The sequence below is a fragment of the Scylla paramamosain genome, chromosome 24 (assembly GCF_035594125.1).
Source record: "Scylla paramamosain isolate STU-SP2022 chromosome 24, ASM3559412v1, whole genome shotgun sequence".
Taxonomy (NCBI): domain Eukaryota; kingdom Metazoa; phylum Arthropoda; class Malacostraca; order Decapoda; family Portunidae; genus Scylla; species Scylla paramamosain.
This window is the reverse complement of record NC_087174.1, coordinates 16,718,108-16,741,978: the sequence shown is the minus strand read 5'-3', so window position 1 is coordinate 16,741,978 and position 23,871 is coordinate 16,718,108. Positions and strand designations below refer to the sequence as shown.

At 40.4% G+C, this 23,871-nt stretch overlaps 1 protein-coding gene across 12 annotated transcripts in view; it reads right to left on the bottom strand.

The window, feature by feature from the left end:
• The window catches only part of LOC135112820 (esterase FE4-like), a 154,254-nt gene that overhangs the window by 39,487 nt on the left and 90,896 nt on the right, over positions 1 to 23,871 (bottom strand). For all 12 annotated transcript variants that reach the window (XR_010274568.1, XR_010274569.1, XR_010274567.1 and 9 more), the window contains exons 7-8: positions 22,032 to 22,179; positions 21,561 to 21,733 (exon numbers count right to left, since the gene is read on the bottom strand). Coding sequence is in view for 8 of the 12 variants with exons in the window: in XM_064027655.1 (XP_063883725.1) it covers positions 21,561 to 21,733; positions 22,032 to 22,179 (321 nt within the window). In the remaining 4 variants the exon portion in view is untranslated. The remainder of the gene's footprint in view (positions 1 to 21,560; positions 21,734 to 22,031; positions 22,180 to 23,871) is intronic.

The window sequence follows — 23,871 nt, the reverse complement described above, 5'->3', positions numbered from 1 at the left end:
TTCTGGGGAGGAGATTAGTAAAATTCTGAACGAGTATTTTCAAACTGTCTTCACCCAGGAAAACGTGCAGGAAATTCCAAATAATGAGATGTTTAGAGCAGAAGAGAATGAGAAGCAGACAGATATTATCATAACTAAAGAGATAGTGGAACAGGAGATAGATAGGTTGAAAAAGTTTAAGTCACAAGGACCAAATGAAATATATCCCAGAGTACTTAAGGAATGCAAAGAGGTAACCAGTGAACCGTTAGTTTTTGTTTTTAGGAAATCAGTTGAATCTGGTGAAGTACCGGTAATGTAGAGGAAGGCGAATGTAGTACCAATCTTTAAGAAAGGATATAAAACTTTAACGTCTCATTATAGACCTATCAGCTTAACTTCTGTTGTGGCTAAAATAATGGAGTAAGTAATAGCGAAGAACATTAGGGAGCATTTAGACAAATATGTCTTGATAAACTAGTCACAACTTTAGTAAAGCGTTTAACAAGGTACCCATAAGAGGCTCCTGAGAAAGGTTAGGGTACACAGGATAGATGGGAAGATGTTAGACTGGATAAGGTCATGGCTAAGCGACAGGCGACAGAGAGTTGTAATAAACGACTCATGGAGTCAAGTAATTAGTGGGGTGCCACAGGGATCTCTATTAGTCCCATTGTTTTTTTGTTTTTTTTTTTTCTATATATATCAATGACTTGGATAGTGGAATTAGTAGTGACGCTAGTAAATTTGCTGATGACACAAAGATAGATAGATCAATTATGTCAGAACCGGATGCCATCGCCTTGCAGACAGATTTGGATAGGATGAACGAATGGACAGAAAAATGGCAAATGCAATTTAATATCAACAAATGCAAAATATTTAGCGTAGGTAGAGGAAACTCACACAGTAGGTACACAATAAGCTACGAAGCTCTGGTAGGTTCAGGATACGAAAAAGATTTAGTAGTTATGGTTAGCTCTAAAATCCGTCTAAGAAAACAAAGCGTAGAATCCAGAAACAGGGGAAATAAGATATTAAGATTAATTTTTAGGAGTGTTAAAAATATAAGAAGAAGTAATATTAAAGTTATATTTGGAGCTGGACGTACCTCATCTAGACTGAGGTGTGCAGTTGTAGTCCCCATATTACAGGAAGGATATAGGTCTATTAGAATCAGTACAAAGGAGGATGACTAAAAGGATACTGGGGATGAAAACTATTCCTAATGAAGCGAGATTGAAGCTGTTAAATTTACATTCTTAAGAGAGTCGTAGGTTAAGAGGGGACCTGATAGAGGTCTTTAAATGGTATAAGGGTTATAACAAGGGGGACGTAAGCAAAATTCTTAAGATCAGTAACTAAGAACATTAAATAACGGGTCCAAGCTTGAAAAAACTAGGTTTAAAAAAGAGATACGAAGGAATTGGTTCTCAAATAGAGTGACTGGTAAATGGAACTGTAAATGTAACTGTTGAGTAATTAGGGAGCTTTAAGAGAAGATTAGACAGATTTATGGATGAGATGGAAATAGGTAGGTATATTTCATACTGGGATTGATTGCCACGTGTAGGCCTGATGGCTTCTTGCAGCTTCCCTTATGTCTTATGTTCTTATTGCCGTTAATTTATTCCAATTGAGGCAAGATTCGGGTGTTCATCAGTGCTACTCGTGATTTTCACATTACCAACTCACTATGATTATCTGTGACTGAGTAGGCTGCTACGCCATATGCCTTTGAGGACACGTCACAGAAGATGTGACACTTTTTCGTTTAAATCGACATGTCTGGGGATGGAGATCTCAGTTCCTACAATACAATCCTTCTGTATTCTTTCCCATTTGGGATTTAATATTCTGGGAGGAGAATATCCCAAATAATTTTCTCCTTCCAAGCTTCTTATATTAAAACCCATGATGCTCCCTTAGTATTTTACTTGTTATTATATTAGGGCTTAGTATACCCAAGGGATCAAATAAGAGAGGTATATTTAGCTTAGTAATTATCTTTTTAGTCAGATTTTGTTCAGGATGTTGAGGCTGGTGTAAACTTATTCTATCATCATTCACATCTCACACCATACCCAGTAAATTTTGCCTCATAGGTAACTCTGATTCAAGTCGTTTCTTTAAGAGATTTTGTAGGATTTAATGTTTGTATGTTAGCAGCTAAGGATTTTTTTTTCTTGCCTTTTCATATAGAGTTACCGCTTCTTCCTCTACGTCGACTGTTATTTTTAAGTTATCCAAGTAAAATGCACGACCTATTTCAGAAGAAACAGCTTTGTGGAAATGATGATGTAAAAAAAGACTGATTTAAACTTGTACACATCCAGAGGACTATTCTTGTCGCTTCGATCTCTCGGCCATAAGAACTTTGTGAAATCTTTGTCTTCTTTCAAACCCATCCTTAGGTATACTATAGATATGTTGGCTACCAGGGCGTATGGATTCAGACGGAATTTCACCAACACATCAAGTAAATTCTCAGTTAGGTTGCGTCCTGTATACAAACAGTCATTTAGACTGCTTGCTCCCTTGGCTGCCCGTAAATTGCAATTGAAGACCATCCTTACTGGTGTGGTGACAGTCTTTCTTTACCACATGATAGGGGAGGTAATGGTCAGTATTATGATTTACTGGTTTCTCTACTCTTTCTGTTAAATTTCTTGCGGTTTAATTTGTTATGATATTGTCATCTTGTTCTAATATGGATGATTTTTTCCTTAATTTAGACCACAAATTGATTAGTTGACCCTTAGCATTGAAATAATCGGTTGGTAGGAATGGTGAATTTATTTTCAAAGGTAATTTGACCCAATATTGGTTGCCTTTTTATTTTACTATTTTGTTGAAGTAATCTTGGGTCATTTCCTCATCGACATTTGGAGCCTTAGGATTTATTCCTAAAGTATCTAATATCCTATAACTTATGGATAGGTTTGTTCTTTTTCTCTATGTCGGATAGTTCAGTAAGATAATTTGAGCTCCAATATGGGCCACTAGTAGGGACTGGATTGATATCACAAAGAACAGGTCTACTCTGTGAGTTGCTAGCACATGCTCAGCATGTAACAGTAGTCTTACCATGAGATTTCTACAAGCTGTTGTCAGCATATGAACGCCATATTTCCTTAAGGTTTTCCCTACAAATTTTACATAGTAATCAGGACTTATTATTAGTTGTTTATAGCCCTTGATCTTAGGAGGTCATGTCTGAAATCACCACTGTTGTTATCCTTGTTTTGAATTTACCTTATTGTATGATGTGTGATGTGTTTTACTATGTCATAAATCTGGGTATTATTATTAGTTAGGAAAACCGAGGTCTTTAATTGAGCTTGTCCTTTTATTGGGAGATTTAAAGCTGCTAATTTTTCCTTACTTGTGAAGATTTTCTACGATCCTGTGTCGAACAGAACCTTGGCGTTCATCAGTCATCTTTGACTACTAATTTCTGCTTCTGCTATAGCAACTGCTGCAGGAGAGATAGGATAGTTATTATTGGTTTCATTATGTGAGTTTAGTGTCGTACCCTATCATCTCACATAGAGCTACATGTGATTCACTCTTCTCTTACATATATCCCATAATATGTGCAGTTTAGTTTTACAGTCTTTCAATTTATGTGATTCACTTAGGCATAATGTGCATTTTCGTAACCCCACTAGTCTATTTACTCTTCTGTCTAACCCTTGATAATTGTCAGGGTGCACTGAGTTATAAGGTTTGAAGAAAAACGCGCATTTCTTATTTGTTGAAGTTTTAGGTCTTGCTTCTGCCGTTATTATAGTTAGTACTGGATGGTACCTCTCGCTTCTTATTCACAGTGGTAGAAAAGTATCTATCGCTTCAGTGTCCCCTTAACTTATTTGGCTTGGTTTTATTGACTGAGCAATTGTTGGTTCTGGATTCACCTCCTTTCATTTTACACGGTGGGATCTTTTCACCCGTTCATGGTAAGTTTTGTTATTAAAATCCGGTTTACTTGGTTCAGATACCTCATCATTACTCATGTTCTTGCAAATTTCCAGCAGTGAGTCATCTGGTTCCTTAAATGTGAAATTTCGGTATTTTAAATACAGCATTTCTGGTGTCTTATTATTTATTTCCTTTGCATAATGATGTTTATGAGCCAGGCTGCTTCCCCAATGTTATCATTCGATTTTAGGGATTCTAATATGCTATTGACACTAATCGTGAAAAATTGTAAATCCTTGCAATTATGATTAAGGTAGGTTAAATCTAAGAGTTTATAAACCAGTTTGGTGGCCATTTGCTCCTTAGCATCATAATTCTCTCTGAACAGCTTACTAGCAGTGTCATAATTTTCTTCAGTACCAGCTAATGCAGAAACAGTTAGTTGGCTATATAGGAGAATTTATTTATCTTTGCATTGTCTTTTCTTTGTTGGATTAATCCTTTATACTTAATCCAAAATTAAAGCCGCTCTGTTATGTTTCCAAAATACTATAGTAAGATTATATCTGGTAAGGTAATATTAGGTTGAACTCTGATTGTGGAAGTAGGTGGAGTGTTATTGAGTAAACTGTCAATAGTTCTATCTGATTTTTAAAAAAAATTAGTTAACTGTTCACTATAATTTATTTCTTGTCATTCATAGCCTAAAATAATATGTTCATAGCCTTCAGGATCTTCCTCAGTTAATAGTGTAGCTTCTGATTGAACGTAGTTTGATAGCTGCTCCATTTTTCCCTTAAAGATTCTACTACCCTCTGTAATTTACCTTGTGTCACTTCCTATTAGCTCATTATCTTCTATCTTATTAATAGTTCTTGTTAACCAATCTTGCTTTGTTTCCAAGGATTTTCTTAACATTTTGATGGACATATTTGTGGATTTCATTTTAAGTTGTTCTTATTTGCTGGTTAATTTGAGAAGTCTCTTGTTGCACTGCCGAGATTGCCTCAGTTGAACTCAACGGGTGTTGATTAAATTTCCATTCAGGTTGGGGTTTACTCTAACAATCTGTCCTTTATGCGTCCATCTATTTGTATGGTTATGCCTTTAATGCGTTCCGTTATGTCCCTGAGATTCGTTTCCTGTTATATTATTGCTCCCCAGGAACAAGATGGTTAGGCCATTCTAGCACCAGGTCTCCTTTACTGGGAACCATCATGTCGTGGTGTGGGGTTTTGCGTGTCCTTGCGATCTAGCTAGCGAGGCTAGAGGGGGCTTCGGCTCCTGCTCCGCCCAACTTAGAGGGAGAGGGCTACCCATGCTTGCAAGGTCGCCAGTGAGGGACCAGACTAAATGGCTTCCAGAGTTCGGCTGCCAGTACGGGTCAACAGTGCCGCTCACCAGAGGAATCTCCTTTTGAGGTCGTCCTGTGTTGGAAGGTTGGGTGTTTGGGCTAGGATGCGTTGTGGGGGTGGTCTTAGCTCCGTCGTGGACAAACTTTCGAATCATGAGGGGCCACTTTTAAAACGAGAGGGCTCCATGGGGACGAGGTACCGTTCACGGCGGCAGCGCTCGTTCCCTTCTTTGTCCCAGTAAGATCTTCTCAGTTCTCAAGCCTCTTGGAATAGTTCTTCGTATCCGTCACAGATATGATGGCAATTGTCTCTCTAATCGCTGTTACGTGACCTTTACATCAGACGTTGCTGCCAAAGCTGCTCTTGAGGCAATAAATTCCTAAGAACATAGGAAATAAATGAAGCTTCAAGAAGCGACCAGGCTTACACGTGGCAGTCTTAGTATGAAATATTTCCATCTATTATCCTATTTCCATCTATTATCTCCATCCATAAACCTGTCTAATCTTCTCTTAAAGCTCTCTAATGTCCTAGCATTAACAACATGATTACTGAGTCCGTTCCACTCATCTATCACTCTATTTGAGAACCAATTTTTTCCTATCTCCTTAAACCTAAATTCTCTGCGTCTTGGAGAGAACAATTTAATTGCTGAGGTCATTTGATCAAACAATATAGCTGACAGCGAGAATGATTATTGTCCTAATGCGTTTGATGTTGCAGAAGAACGAGCTCTCAAAGTTCGCCACCCACCTACACCTTAATGGTTTGTAGCATTTTATAGGGAAGGTCGAGGAAACTTTATTCAGGCTGTTAAGTATCTAGAAAAGGAGATTGGAGTGCTCCCTACAAATAACATGAAGGAATATGGCAAAGGTGTCTTGATCCGAGGTAAAGATTTAACACAGGCGATGATGCTCCTCCATCTACCATGCCCTTCAGATGGAGTCTTTGGATCTATCAAGCCACACCCAACATTCAATTACTGTATTTACAACCAGGACCTGTACGAACTCTCAGAAGATGACATCCTTCAGTTATGTTCAAATAATGTTTAATGAATGGCCAAGATTAAAGGCAATGGCAATATGATAATGCTCACATTCTATAGTTCTTTTCTCCCTGACCGTGTTAAGATCGGTCCTCTCTCCCTCCCAGTAAAGGTTTTCATCGATCGTCCATTGCAATGTTACCGGTGTTACGAGTTCGGTCATGGGAGGAACAACTGTACAAGTCTTTCCCGGTGTGGTAACTGCTCTGCCTTTGACTCCCACCCTACTCCTGAATGCGAATCAATCCCTTATTGCTTCTTTTGCAAGGAAGTTCATCCACTATGCTCTCGACAATGTAACAGGTGCCACCATGAGCAGGACATCCTTCAGCTGGCTAATTCTCAATTCAATAATCTTGGTAGTGCTAGGCGGAAACTTCTTTTTAAACAGAAAGATGGTGGGGCAAATACATATGTCTCCTCCATCCACTCTAGTTCCTCTAACTTTACCACATGTAATAAGGCTGCTACACCTTCCTGCCTTTCTCAACCATCAAATGTTTCTTCCCGTTCCTGTGGGGATGACGCTCCTTCAATTACTGTCTACAACAGGTTTTCTGTTTTTGGAAAGTGTCACCTCCTCTGCATCTTCAACCAAGCCCTCCAATACATTTTCAGCAAAGCCTTCCATTGCATCTTCACCAGCTATATCACAGACTCATCGTACAAAACTACATATTCTCAAGGTCGACGCTCCGATGGATTTCCGACCACGAACGATTTCCAAGACTTTTTGAGCGCCACAGCAACATACTAACAATTCTCCCACGATTCCTCCTCAGTCCTACCAGAAACGTTCCCAGGGGTCTGCTGAGTCCCTAGACTCAACGGGTGACTCTCTTGGAAAATTCCCGTGGGAGCGTCAGATGTCCCTTAGCCAGAGGTAATCAAGGTGATCCATCCAATTCCGATATGGATATAGAGGGCTTCTCTGCCCGTCATCCAAATAAGTCCTCCTCCAAGAATGATACCGATAATCTTTGTCGAGGAATCCTCCTCTTCTGGTCTCTCCAGGAGTTTCAGACTCATGTGCGGGTAGTTATCCCCACACCAGTTACACAATCTTAGGTTTCTGCGCCTACAAGTAACATGAGATCAGATAATCCTTCCCGGCCGAGTAAGGTAACTAGTCAAGCTGGCAAAGTGGAGCTTCTAACTGTGGCTTCCCTGAAAACCCCTCAAAATAGTAAAATTCAAGATGCTGCAGTGGGATTGTTGCGGTTTGCGTGCCTTCTGGGAGGACCTCCGGGTGTTGATCTTTAGGTTTTCTCCTGTTTTCATTTGTTTGCAAGTGACAATGTTTGGAAGATCAACTCACTTTGGTCCTCTTGGGTATCGTGCTTCCTTCTCCACTCCATTTCCTGGCCAGGGCCACCACGGTGGCACTGGCATCTTTATTCGCAGTGATATTCCTTTTATCCACCTGCACATTCACTCGCCGTTGCAGGCTGTTGCCATTTAGGTTTTTATAAATCGTTTTTTATTCATTGTGCAGTCTGTATTTGCCTCCCAGTGTTCCTATCGAGAGAAATTAACTTGATCATCTTTTAAATTCTCTTCCTTCTCCTCTTACTTTATTGGGAGACTTAAGTGGTCGCCATCCTTTGCGGGATGATGACGCTGTCAACCCACGTGGTCATTTAATTGCTTCTTTTATCGAGGATTCAGGATTCGAGATTTTAAACTCTGGAGACGTGACCCATTTCCACAGTTTTACCTGAACTATATGGGGGTATCATTCCCAATTTTATTGGAATCAACATCAGTCACGTTCTCCCCGATGACAGCTAGATAAGGCGGATTACCATCTATTCAAAGATCTCAGCACCGCTGCCCGCTCAATGGATGAAATAGGAAACTGTGATGAGGCTGTAACATACTTCACTGATGTCTTACACTCCGGTGCTATTCATTCCATCCCTAAGATCTCTGGCTAGTTTCGTAAAAGTCCTGTTCCATGGTGGAATGCGGATTGTACAGCCGGTGTTTAAGAAAAGCGTGCCGCCTTCTCTCGCCTTCGATGACATCGTGGGGAAGTAAACTGTTTGGAAGTTTTTCGACAAGCGCGTGCTCGTGCTCGCCACACCTTAAAGAGGGTTTGGCAGGAGTCTTGGAAGAGTTATGTCTCTTCCATCAGTTAGGACATCACTCACCGAGGTCTTCAACGGAGTCCGCAAAATATCTGGGAAGTACTCTCCTCCTCCCCACTCATTATGGGGGACACGGTGGCAGACCCAAAGAAAGTTGCCGACCTGTTTGCTGAGCACTTTGCAATTGTCTCTAGAAAGGATCCAACAACCCCTCTGGCACTTCATCGTCAACATTTGAAATCTGTTGGCGTCAATGTTGCCTCCCATGGTCTTACAATGTCCCTTTTTTTTTTTCGGTCTGAGCTACGCATGGCTTTGTCCAAGTTCTATAATTCATCCCCGGGTCCCGATGACATCCCATATTCCTTTTTTGCGCCACATGTCCGATGAAGCTTTTACTTTTTTACTCGACCTCTATAACGTTATTTGGAATAGCGGTGACTTTCCATCTTCTTGGGGTGTGGCTGTCATTACTTCTATTCCAAAGCCTCGAAAAGATCATCAGCTAACGACCAATTATCGCCTCATTTCTTTAACTTCATGCATTTGTTAGTTGCTGGAAAAGATTGTGAATATCAGGCTTATGTGGCACTTGGAGACAGATAATTACTTGTCTCCTGTTGAGTATGGTTTCCGGAAAATGCGATCTACGACTGATGCTTTATTATCTATGGAATCTTCCATTTGTGAGACATTTGCTAATAAGCAACACCATGTCACAGTTTTTTTTTTTTTTTTTTTATCTAGGGAAAGCTTACGGCACAGCCTGGCGTCATTGCATTTTACTTACTTTACTTTACTTTGAGTTTGGCCGGTTCGTGGCCGGCTCCCTCTTTTTATACAACAGTATTTATCTCGTCGTTTTTTTTTACTCTTACAGGTTGGTGGCGATCCGTCATGATCACGCCCACTTGAAGATGGCGTGCCACAAGGAAGTATACTTAGTGTATAGCTTTTAGCTGTAGCTATAAAAATTGTCATTGGTGTACTTCCGGAAGGAGTAAGGAGTCCTTGGTAACTTGTATGTCGATGACTTGTTTATCTCCTTTTCTGCGGCTCAGATGCCATTGACTGAGAGGAAGCTACAGGTGGCACTCAATAGGATTTCTCAGTGAGCTACAATTCGGAGATTTCGTTTCTCGGTTTTAAAGACTGTGGCCATGCATTTCTGCCACCTTCGTGGTGTTTACACTGACCCAGACTTGTATCAATATGATAGAAAAAGCTCTTGTGTGGAAGAAACTCGTTTCCTGGGACTTATGTTCGACAGTCGCCTGACTTGGGTACCCCACCTTCGTTATATTAAGGCAGCATGCATGAAGGCTCCGTCACTTATAAAAGTTTTAGCTAATACTCCTTGGGGCTATTGAGGCTCGACACCGTATTTTGGATTCGGTGCACCACGCTGGTATTCGCCTGGCAACTGGTGCTTTCCGCTCATCCCCAATCCCTAGCTTACTGGTGAATGCTGGTGTCATACCATTTGACCTACGCCATCAGTTTCTAGTAATGAGGTGTTGATATCGAGTCCACCGCCTTCCTGAGTCTGTCACTTGTACAACAGTTTCTCTTGGTGCTCGTTCTTCTTTATATGATGTTCGCCCTAGTTTTCCTAAGCCTTTTAGATATCGGATCAGGTCTGCCATGACCAAATTTGATATACTCTCCATTCCCATTTGTCTCCATCGTCTTCCAAGGGTCGGGTACTGGCAATTTTTGCGGTATCGATCTGTCCTCCTGTTGTTAATAATAAAATGTTATCGCCACAGTACGAGTCTCATACTTTGTTTTTGGAACACTCTTCGACACACTATGGCTCCGTCCCCGTCTACACAGATAGTTCAGAGTCTGATGCAGGGGTGGGATATAGTGTTATAGTCCCTTTCTTCTGTCGAGGCGGTAGCCTTCCGAGAGTTGCCTCTGTTTTTACAGCAGAGTTATCCGCCATTATTCTTCCCCTAAAAATCATTTTTACCTTACCAGTTTCAAGTTTTACAATTTTTAGTGATCCCCGTAGTGCGTTGTCTGCCTTGGAGCATTTTACTTCCTCTCTCCCTCCCTTAATTTTATCTGTTTTAGAGTGGATTCATCTGCTTCATCGCAGAGGATATCACATAACATTTTGTTGGGTACCCGCACATGTGGGAGTTTATTGGATTGAGAAAGCTGATTAGCTGGCGAAAGAGGCGGCAACTCGGTTTGCTACTTCCAACCCCATTCCCTTTCATGATTTATACTCCAACATAAGGGTGGTAGCTCTTGCCAGTTGACAGGACAGGTGGGAAGATGTGGTTGTACCACTAAGATGGGTGAGATAACTGTAACTTTCCGCCGAATCGCAGGCTAGCGAATCATTGTAAGAGTAATGGATGGACGTTCATCGACAACTGGGACCTTTTCTATGGTAGAGACACCTTATATACCAGGGATGGAGTGCATTTATCACGCCAGGGTGTTCGTGTTCTGGCCGAAACACTAGAGCGTGAGGTAACTGCACTCCAGCGCTTTTTTCGTTAGTCGGGAGGGAAGAAGGGGTAGTGAGGAGAGGACGAGGGGCAAATTGGTTAAATCTAGAAAGGTAGCTAGCTCAGGGAAGGTGAGAAATAGCTTTAGTGTTTACTACACAAACTGTAGAAGTATTCTGAATTAAAGGAATAGCGTGTGTAGAGAAATTTGATATCATTGCTTTAACTGAAACTTGGTTAGATATGTCAAGAAAAGTATTTCATCCAGAGGTTAAGATAGATGGGTTTACAATGATCTATAAAGATAGGGAAAACAGGAGAGGAGGAGGCGTCGCGCTATACGTTAGGGACACATTACAGTGTTGTATTAATAGTGGAATTAAAACAGATAACAAAACAGAGTCGATGTGGGTAGATATTAAGGAAGGATCACAGTCAGTAGTACTGGGAGTAGTGTACAGACCACCGACCAGTACAGAGGAAATTAACACCTCACTGTGGCAGGAATTAAATAGAGCAAGCAGGTACAGTCAGGTATGTGTGGTAGGAGATTTTAATTTTAGGAATATCGACTGGAGTCTGATTGTGGGTAACAAGGAAGCAGAGGAATTTCTTAAGGTAATTCAGGATAATTTTTTAAAACAGGTTGTCGTAGAACCCACAAGGGGGAATAATATTCTAGATTTAATTCTTACTAACAGGGAGGAAGCAGTCACGCAGGTAGAGGTTGGAGGACAGCTAGGTAACAGTGACCATAGGGAAATTAAGTACAATTTAGAATGGGAAGAAACTGTTAGAAGCAAAAACACTAGTAAAATACCTGACTTTAGGAGAGCAGATTTTGAGGAATTAAAAGGGTACTGGACAGTGGACTGCCAGTGGACTGGCAAGGGATGCAGGGTGAGGTCAGGTCAGGGACGGAGTTCAGAGAGATAAGGCAGAATGTGAGAGGTGAGGGGAGGCGTGAGGGTGTAGGACAAGAGGAGGGAAGATGTGTCAGGAAGGGGCGGAGGAAAGAGGAAGGGGGAGATAGGTGTGAGTATGTTGGAATGTCAGGTCATGCTGAAATGAGAGAGATGAAGTCGAGGCGAGTAGATGAGGGAGTGCAGAGGATGGCAGGGGCCGAGATGAGGGGATTAGATGAGGTAAATAAATGTAGATGAATTGTATAAATATTTCGTAGATAAAGTTCATACAGGTCAGTTAACAAATATCCCGTATAGGACAATAAGATCACACAAAAATGACCCTAAATGGATGACTGCTAGGTTAAAGCATTATATAGGGCGTAAGAAAAGTATATATAAGAGATTAAGGGCAGGTGAAGAAGTGTTACAGGTCACAATATAATGAATTAGTTAGAACAGTCAGGAAGTTAACGAGGAAAGCTAAGGGCAATTATGAATTAAAGGTAGCCAGCCAGGCGAAGACGGACCCCAAGGGATTTTATCAGGTATACAGGACGAAGAATAAGGATACTATAGGTCCATTAAAGGCAGCAGATGGGGAGCTGGTTAGTTCTGGGGAAGAGATTAGTAAACTTCTGAATGAGAATTTTTTAACTGTCTTCACCCAAGAAAACATGCAGGATATGCCAGATAGTGAACAGGTGTTTAGAGCAGATGAGAATGAGAAGCTGACAGGTATTTCCATAACTAGGGAGATAGTGAAACAGGAGGTAGATAGGCTAAAAAAGTTCAAGACACCAGGACCTGATGAAATATATCCCAGAGTACTTAAGAATGCAGAGATTATTAGTGAGCCGTTAGTTTTTGTCTTTAGGAAATCACTGGAGTTGGGTGAGGTACCAGTAATGTGGAGGCAGGCTAATGTAGTACCAATCCTTAAGAAAGGAGATAAAACTTTAGCGTCTAACTATAGACCTGTCAGCTTAACTTCAGTTGTAGGTAAAATGTTAGAGTCAATAATAGCGAGGAACATTAGGGAACATTTAGACAAACATAACTTGATAAATCAGTCACAGCATGGCTTCACGAAGGGGATGTCTTGCCTGACGAACTTGTTGAGTTTTTACAGTAAAGTGTACGAGGCAGTAGATAATGGTGATAGTTATGATATCTTATATGTGGACTTTAGTAAAGCATTTGACAAGGTACCCCATCAAAGACTCCTGAGAAAGGTTAGGGCACACGGGATAGATGGGAAGGTGTTAGGCTGGATAGGGTCATGGCTTAGTAACAGGCTGTCGACAGAGAGTTGTAATAAACGGCTCAAAATCCGAGTGGAGTAATGTAATTAGTGGGGTGCCACAGGGATCAGTATTAGGGACATTTTTATTTTTAATATATATCAATCACTTGGATAGTGGAATTAGTAGTGATGTTAGTAAATTTGCGGATGACACAATTAGGTCAGAATCGGATGCCATCGCCTTGCAGGCAGATTTAGATAGAATGAATGAATGGACGGATAGATGGCAAATGCAATTTAATATCAATAAATGCAAAGTACTTGGAGTAGGTAGAGGAAACCCACACAATAGGTACACATTAAACAACCAAACTCTGGTAGGTACAGGGTACGAGAAAGATTTAGGAGTTATAGTTAGCTCTGAACTCCGTCTAGGGAAACAATGCATAGAAGCCAGAAACAGGGCAAACAGGGTACTAGGATTCATTTTTAGGAGTGTTAAAAGTAGAAGGCCGGAAGTAATATTAAAGTTATACTTGGCGCTGGTCAGACCTCATCTAGACTACGCTGTGCAGTTCTGGTTCCCTCATTACAGGAAAGATATAGGTCTATTAGAATCGGTACAGAGGAGAATGACTAAAAGGATACAGGAGATGAGGAGTATTCCTTACGAGGCGAGGTTGAAGTTGTTAAATTTACATTCTTTAGAGAGACGTAGGTTAAGAGGGGACCTGATAGAAGTCTTTAAGTGGTATAAGGGTTATAACAAGGGGGATGTAAGCAAAATTCTTAGGATCAGCAACCAGGGTAGAACAAGAAATAACGGGTTCAAACTTGAAAAATTTAGGTTTAGGAAGGAGATAGGAAAAAATTGGTTCTCAAATAGAGTGGTAGATGAGTGGAACGGACTCAGTAATCATGTTGTTAGTGCTAGGACACTAGAGAGCTTTAAGGGACGACTAGACAAGTTTATGGATGGGGATTATAGATGGAAATAGGTAGGTATATTTCATACAGGGACTGCCACGGGTAAGCCTGGTCGCTTCTTGCAGCTTCCCTTATTTCTTATGTTCTTATGTTCTTATGTATGTGCAGGGGCGCCGCTCGGAGACTGCACTGTCTCCAGACAGGTCACACACGTCTCACTCATGGTTACCTCATGTCCCGAGAAACCCAACCATTCTGCGATGACTGCCTAGTTCCCCATACAGTGCGACACTTTCTAGCCCTTTCTTTCCGGCGCTTAAATTATTTTCCCGTTTTGTATGACGGCTAAAAATGACCTAGAAATTGTCAGAAAATTGTTTGAATACTAATAATTATTTTCTCTTTGTTATTCTGAATACAATGATGTACTTTGTAGCTTGATGTGACCTCTGAAAGTCCAGTTTATGCCTTATAAAGAATTCCTCCTCCTCCCGTTGTGTGATCCGTCATCCAGAAACAGCCCGGAGAGCGATGACACCGCGCGCGCGCACACACACACACACACACACACACACTCTTTCTCTCTCTCTCTCTCTCTCTCTCTCTCATCTTGGAGGAGAAATTGTACACTTCCAATGAGAGAGAGAGAGAGAGAGAGAGAGAGAGAGATTTCTTCCTTTTTCATATCAAGTTTCAGGCAAATAACATTATCTCTCTCTCTCTCTCTCTCTCTCTCTCTCTCTCTCTCTCTCTCTCTCTCTCTCTCTCTGACAAGTTACCTTCTACCATTTTATTATAAAATCGAAGATAATGAGAAAATTAACATGAAAGAATAATAGGTATTATCTCTCTGTTCTGATAAAACAGGTGGATCCTGTAAATCATTTTCCGAGTCCTCACTAATATCTTCGCTTTCTTCAGCTTCTTCTAAATATTCACTGTCACTGTCTTCAAACTCAGAAGCACTGCTAAATACATATGTTCTGTCCTGCTCCATGGTGAGTTATGATCTGAGATCCTTCGCTCTTATCAGGATGTCTCTTCGCACTTATCATGGTGCTTTCCACCCGGCGAGTGCTTTCCACCCGGTGGGTCGCTGGGGTTGCCAAGTGTCGCCCGGAGAAAGGGAAAATAGCTTAGTTACCGCTAAATTTCCAGAGCTAGTGACAACACTACATGTGGAAACATGCCAGACACTTCCACTCACACCATCTGACTCGAGAAACCGCGCTTGGAGCTCAAAATTGAGGCGCGAAAATTCTTGATTACCGGTATGATCGCCGACGCTACGGACGCATTTTTGCAATCATATATATACGATTGCCGGAAGGAAAGGGCTAGACGAGTGTCCCAGTCTGGTGGAGCTGTGGGAGAGATATCTTTTCCGTTGTCGCGATGAGGATGGGACCTTCCAGGTGTCGCTGATGAATGGAGAGAGGGCTCTCTCCCCAGGACATGAGATTCTTATGCTTTTGGAGAAGGCTAGTCTTTTAAACAAATTACAGATTACCTTTTAACAGTTTTTCTATTTATTTTATAATTAATATAATATTGCGCAGAACCTTATTTTTGCACAGGGAGAACATTGAGGCAAATGAGGAAGACATGTAACGAACAACACTGTGTGTTGGAGCCCAGGTCAGTGCGGTCAGTGTCTTGGGCACGTAACGAGCAGCGCTAGGTATCTGGGTCAGTGGGGTCAGTGTCTTGAGTACGGAAAGAACAATGCCAGACACAGTGATTTGGGTCTGTATATATATATATATATATATATATATATATATATATATATATATATATATATATATATATATATATATATATATATATATATATATATATATATATATATATATATATATATATATATATATATATATATATATATATTAGGAGGAGGAGGCAGTAGACACCTGCCAAGACGATAATTACTCCCATTGAGGTCTAAAGCACTGTTCAGGGGGTGCTGTGACCTCACTGTGACCAGCTGTGACCTCACTGAACGTTTCCCTTTGTGTCTTACAACACAAGGGGGCAGTCACAGCCTGCCCTCTAAAGACAACTCTCTTCCTCCTCACAAAACTACAAGCACCTAATAACACACACACCCTTCACCCAAAAATTTTAAAATCATCATGGCGACTCCTACACCAGCCTCGGAGTCCCAATCTGGGGAGGGGACCATAAATGTTCCCAGGTCGGACTGCCTTTCTGTCGACGACCCTAAGTGTCTTGACACCCCCCTCAACTTTTTCTTCATTAACTTCTGCAACATTCGCGGTCTAAGATCTAATTTTCAATCTGTAGAAAATCACCTCTCCTCTTCTAAACCTCATCTTCTTTTCCTCACTGAAACTCAGGTGTCTGAGGCAACTGACAGTAGCCCCTTTTCTGTTCCCTCCTACTTTCTCTATCCTCATTTTCGATCCAAAGCTGGATGCTGCGTTTATGTGCGCAATGACTTAACCTGCTCTCGTGCCCGCGTTCTTGAATCTTCCGAGTTTTCCACCATCTGGCTACGACTACAGAGTCACTCTCATACTAAATTTATCTGTGCTGTATACCTCTCTCCTAACTCCTCTGACTATAAGAAATTCTTTGACTACTTAACTTCCAAAGTGGAGCACATTCTGACCCTCTTCCCTTTTGCATAGATCTCCATTCTTGGAGACTTCAATGTTCACCGCCAGCTTTGGCTTTCCTCTCCCTTCACTGACCATCCTGATGAACTAGCCTACAACTTTGCTATCCTCCATGACCTAGAGCAACTGGTGCAACACCCTACTCGTATTCCTGACGGTTTTGGAGATATGCCCAACATTCTTGACCTTTTCCTGACCTCTAATCCTTTTGCTTATGTTATCACCCTTTCTTCTCCGTTGGGCTCCTCCGATCACAATCTCATAATATCTTTATCTTGTCCTATCACTCCAATCCCTTCTCAGGATCCCCCTAAGCGAAGGTGCCTCTGGCGTTTTGCCTCTGCTAGTTGGAGGAACCTGAGGAGGTATTTTGCTGATTTTCCTTGGAATGGCTACTGCTTCCGTGTCAGAGACACGTCTTTGTGTGCTGAGCGCATAACAGAGGTGATAGTGTCTGGCATGGAGGCGTACATTCCTCACTCTTTTTCTCGTCCTAAACCTTCTAAACCTTGGTTTAACACAGCTTGTTCTCGTGCTATACATGATAGAGAGGTGGCCCACAAAGAGTACTTAAGCCTTCCATCACCAGAATCTCATGCACTTTATATTTCTGCCCGGAACCATGCCAAGTCTGTTCTCCAACTAGCCAAAAACTCCTTCATTAACAGAAAATGTCAAAACCTTTCAAGATCTAACTCCCCTCGTGATTTCTGGCATCTAGCCAAAAATATATCCAATAACTTTGCTTCTTCTTCTTTCCCTCCTCTACTTCATCCAGATGGCACCACTGCTATCACATCTATTTCTAAAGCTGAACTCTTTGCTCAAACCTTTGCTAAAAACTTTACCTTGGACGATTCTGGGCTTGTTCCTCCCTCTCCTCCACCCTCTGAGTACTTCATGCCACCTATTAAAATTCTCCGCAATGATGTTTTCCATGCCCTCGCTGGCCTAAACCCTCGGAAGGCTTATGGACCTGATGGGGTCCCTCCTATTGTTCTCCGAAACTGTGCCTCCGTGCTTGCACCTTGCCTAGTCAAACTCTTTCAGCTCTGTCTGTCAACATCTACCTTTCCTTCTTGCTGGAACTTTGCCTATATACAACCTGTTCCTAAAGAGGGTGACCGCTAATCCCTCAAACTACCGTCCTATTGCTTTAATTTCCTGCTTATCTAAAAGTTTTTGAATCTATCCTCAACAGGAAGATTCTTAAACATCTATCACTTCACAACCTTCTATATGATCGCCAGTATGGGTTCCGTCAAGGCCGCTCTACTGGTGATCTTCTGGCTTTCCTTACTGAGTCTTGGTCATCCTCTTTTAAAGATTTTGGTGAAACTTTTGCTGTTGCCTTGGACATATCAAAAGCCTTTGATAGAGTCTGGCACAAAGCTTTGATTTCCAAACTACCCTCCTACGGTTTCTATCCTTCTCTCTGTAACTTCATCTCAAGTTTCCTTTCTGACCGTTCTATTGCTGCTGTGGCAGACGGTCACTGTTCTTCTCCTAAATCTATTAACAGTGGTGTTCCTCAGGGTTCTGTCCTGTCACCCACTCTCTTCTTATTATTCATTAATGATCTTCTAAACCAAACTTCTTGTCCTATCCACTCCTACGCTGATGATACCACCCTGCACTTTTCCACGTCTTTTCATAGACGTCCAACCCTTCAGGAGGTAAACATATCACGCAGGGAAGCCACAGAACGCCTGACTTCTGATCTTTCTAAAATTTCTGATTGGGGCAGAGCAAACTTGGTATTGTTCAATGCCTCAAAAACTCAATTCCTCCATCTATCAACTCGACACAACCTTCCAGACAACTATCCCCTCTTCTTCAATGACACTCAACTGTCCCCCTATTCTACACTGAACATCCTCGATCTGTCCTTTACATATAATCTGAACTGGAAACTTCACATTTCATCTCTAGCTAAAATAGCTTCTACGAAGTTAGGTGTTCTGAGACGTCTCCGCCAGTTTTTCTCACCCCCCCAGCTGCTATCTCTGTACAAGGGCCTTATCCGTCCATGTATGGAGTATGCTTCACATGTCTGGGGAGGTTCCACTCATACTGCTCTTCTAGACAGGGTGGAATCAAAAGCTTTTCGTCTCATCAACTCCTCTCCTCTAACTGACTGTCTTCAGCCTCTCTCTCACCGCCGCAATGTTGCATATCTAGCTGTCTTCTACCGCTATTTTCATGCTAACTGCTCTTCTGATCTTGCTAACTGCATGGCTCCCCTCGTTCCGCGGCCTCGCTGCACAAGACTTTCTTTTTTCTCTCACCCCTATTCTGTCCACCTCTCTAACGCAAGAGTTAACCAGTATTCTCAATCATTCATCCCTTTCTCTGGTAAACTCTGGAACTCCCTGCCTGCTTCTGTATTTCCACCTTCCTATGACTTGAATTCCTTCAAGAGGGAGGTTTCAAGACACTTATCCATCAATTTTTGACCACTGCTTTGACCCTTTTATGGGACTGGCATTTCAGTGGGCATTTTTCTTTATTAGATTTTTGTTGCCCTTGGCCAGTGTCCTTCCTACACACACACACACACACACACACACAAAATATATATATATATATATATATATATATATATATATATATATATATATATATATATATATATATATATATATATATATATATATATATATATATATATATATATATATATATATATATATATATATATATATATATATATATATATATATATATATATATATATATATATATATATATATATATATATATATATATATATATATATATATATATATATATATATATATATATATATATATATATATATATATATATATATATATATATATATATATATATATATATATATATATATATACACACACACACACACACACACACACACACACACACACACACACAAGTATGTATACGTGTATGTACGTACATTCCGCCTTTGTTTACAAAACAAACTTCACTCTTAACTAGTGTAAAAGACTCTTCGAGATACTTTTGTCTTAGTCCACTTTGAAAGCACTTCTAGGAGCAAACCTTGAAAGTAGGAGCAACTTTGAAGGTAATTTTTACTTTGAGAGTAACTTTTAGCTTTTAAAAATTTGTATTAATACGGGCACAGACTCTAGGAACCCGCCCCGGAGATGTCAACATAACAACAACGGTGGTGACAATCTGGCCATACCAAGGAAAGAGAGAGGCAGGTCTGCCAAGCCAATTGGATGACACACTAGTTTCCGCTTAATGCGAAATAATTTTCAAAAGTCGGCTTATCCCTGTAAGCTGCTGTTGAAATAGCTGAGTTAGGCTGAATACAATTATATTAAATTCCACTTACTCCCTTCAAGCAGCTGTGAGATGAATTGGTTAAATCGGGTTGAATTAAAAAAAGATTTCTTAAATTGTACTTACTCCCTGCAAGTGACTATGGGGTGTCTGGGTAAGGTTATTAAGTTGAATGCAAAAGAGATTAGTTAAATTCCAGTTACTTGAACTGCGTGGTGACTCTGGTTAAGTAAACTTGAGTGCAAAAAAGCTTTGTTATATTCTAATTATTCCCTGCAAGAGGTTAAGACGACTAGATTGGGTTAAGTTAGGTGATGGGTAAATTTATTATCTATCTATGTTATATTCCAATTATTCCCTGCAAGAGGTTAAGACTACTGGATTGGGTTAAGTTAGGTGATGGATTAATTTATTATCTATCACAATATCACACACACACACACACACACACACACACACACACACACACACACACACACACACACACACACACACACACACACACACACACACACACACACACACACACACACACACACACACACACACACACACACACACACACACACTTGCTAAAACACAATTTGAAATTCATTTCGGTGTCATGAGCTACAGTTGCATTCTACAGTTAGTTTTATTCCATGCCTTATTTAAATATTCTGTCTACTAAATTCTGGATGCAATAATTATTATATGTGTGCCACCAATAACGCTGATAACACTGAGGAATTCTGCAGCTTACATAACGTGTTTCTGTCTCATCTTAATATCCGTCAGAGAGAGAGAGAGAGAGAGAGAGAGAGAGAGAGAGAGAGAGAAAGAGAGAAAGAGAGAATAAATTTGGAGATGCCGTGTAGTGCGTAAGCCTCAAGGTATTTGGCTGATGGTTGGCTGCGTTGTACCAAAATTATGGCCTTTATCTCATATTACTTCCTGCAATGTGACTCCCTAGTGGATCCCTCACAAGGTCTATCATATATAGAATGTCACCAAGGACAGGCAGAACTCTCTCGATCAGCTGAGCATCACAATACTATCGTAGAACACCTGTTCTATGCCGAAAAAGTGAGGTGTTGGGCTGTCATCTTAGCGCCTAAAAGTAATTTTAGGTGCATGACTCACCACTTGTAGCCGCTAAAAGAATTTTAGATGTTAAAAGTGACTGTTTATTACTTCTGAGGAATTTTTAGCAATAAAAGTAAAACTGGTCACTAAAAATGTTTATGTATACAGGCCCAGGGATGGGTGGTGGTCACTGGGTTTTCAAACCAGCTGGCTGGCCGTGTGTTCGTAGCTCAGGCAGGAGCTTCCTTGAGATACCACATTGCTCTGACTTTTATGTTCTTGCTAACTTAGCGAATTTAACTAAAGAAAACCGGCAGCGTGGCGAATGCATCTTAGTAGAACTGTTCTCTTCGTGACGGCTGGCGGGCGACTACTGAGGCAAGCAGGGAGAGAAACCTGCTAGGCACGTCAGACAACAAAAGAAGCGCATTCTGCTGACTTCTACATCCCATTTTATTTACTTTAACAACTACAACTAACACTTAGTTTGTATTAGACTAACCTTACTTATATTTATATGTATGTGTATTCACATTACATGTCATCATTTCGATCTTGATCTCAATGGAACAGTCTTACTAGAGGGAGTCTATGCATTGAGCCAATGGTTATGTGCATACCTTTACAAAGTTGTTGGTGGGTTCCAGCTTACGTCCTCCCATGTAGTACTCATAGACCCATTGAGTTAATTGAAATGAATTATCATTTTCTTCGCTGTAATCCAGTGTGTATGGTGCAACCTCATCGAAGTTCTCAGTGAAGTTTATATCTAGACGTTCTGCTTGTATGACCGCTGTTAAACAATACATATATATATATATATATATATATATATATATATATATATATATATATATATATATATATATATATATATATATATATATATATATATATATATATATATACATACACACACACACACACACACACACACACACACACACACACACACACACACATACACACACAAACACACAATGTATATTTTAAAATATAAATGTGTATTTGTAATAATATAGCAACGATTCAACATTTCTTTAAGCTTATGGAAAATTAGTTTCTTACTAAATGAATAGTGAATCTCTTACCAAAGAGTTCTGCTCCATCCTCACTCGTGTACCCGGAAATTAGGTCAATCTGGTTATTTTTCTTCATCCTGGCCAACACTTCAGGGTAATCTGGTAGTAAATCGCTATCAATACGAGGTCCCAAGAGCAATGGAAACCATAACGAAGTCTGAAATCAATGCCATTAGGAAAAAATAAATAAATAAATAAATAAATAAATAATAATAATAATTATTAAATAAATAATTATTAAATAAATTAAATAAATTGGGTGAGAAAAATTGGCGGAGACGTCTCAGAACGCCTAACTTTAAAGAAAGTATTTTAGCTTGAGATGAGATGTGAAGTTTCCAATTTAGATTAGACAGTTTAGATAGACAGACCGAGGATGTTCATTGTAGAAGAAGGGGACAGCTGAGTGTCAATGAAGAAAAGGGAATAGTTTCCTGAAAGGTTGTGTCAAGTTGATAGATGGAGGAACTGAGTTTTTGAGGCATTGAACAATACCAAGTTTGCTATGCCCCAATCAAAAATTTTAGAGAGATCAGAAGTCAGGCATTCTGTGGCTTTCCTGCGTGAACTGTTTACTTCCTGAAGGATTGGACGTCTATAAAAAGAAGTGAAAAAGTGTAGGGTGGTATCATCAGAGTAAGAGTGGATAGGACAAAAAATTTGATTTAGAAAATTATTGATGAATAATAGGGATGAATAATAGTATCTCAGGACAGAATCCTGAGGAACACCACTGTTAATAGATTTAGAAGAAGAATAGTGACCGTCTACCACAGCAGCAATAGAACGGTCAGAAAGGAAACTTGAGATGAAGTTACAGAGAGAAGGATAGAAAGGTAGTTTGGAAATCAAAGCTTTGTGCCAGACTCTATGAAAAGCTTTTGATATGTCTAAGGCAACAGCAAATGTTTCACCAAAACCTCTAAAAGAGGATGACCAAGACTCAGTAAGGAAAGCCAGATCACTATTAGAGCGGCCTTGACGGAACCCATACTGGCGATCAAATATAAGTTTGTGGAGTGTTAGATGTTTATGAATCTTCCTGTTGAGGATAGATTAAAAAAAAATAGATAGGCAGGAAATTAAAGCAATTGACAGTATTTTGAAGGATTAGAACGGTCACCCTTTTTAGAAACAGGCTGAATGTAGGCAAACTTCCAGCAAGAAGGAAAGGTAGATAGATGTTGACAGAGTTGAAAGAGTTTGACTAGGCAAGATGCAAGCACGAAGGCGCAGTTTCGGAGAACATTAGGAGGTCATCAGGTCCATAAGCCTTCCGAAGGTTTAGGACAGCAAGGGCATGGGAAACATCATTACGAAGAATTTTAATAGGTAGCATGAAGTAGTCAGAGGGTGGAAGAGAGGGAGGAACAACCCCTGAATCATCCAAGGTGGAGTTTTTAGTAAAGGTCTGAGCGAAAAGTTCTGCTTTAGAGACATGTGATAGCAGTGGTGCCATCTGGTTGAAATAAAGGAGGGAAAGAAGAAAAAAACAAAGTTATTGGATACGTTTTTGGTTATATACCAGAAGTCATGAGGGGAGGTAGATCTTGAAAGATTTTGACACTTTCTATTAATGAAGAAGTTTCTGGCTAGTTGTAGAACAGACTTGGCATGGTTCCTGGCAGAAATATAAAGTGCATGAGATTCTGGTGATGGAAAGCTGAAGTATATTTTGTGGACCACCTCTCTATCATGTATAGCATGAGAACAGGCTGTGTTAAAGCAAGGTTTGAAAGGTTTATGTCGAGAAAAAGAGTAAGAAATGTACGCCATCATGCCAGACACTATCACCTGTTATGCGCTCGGCACACAGACACGGGTCTCTGTCAAGGAAGCAGTAATCATT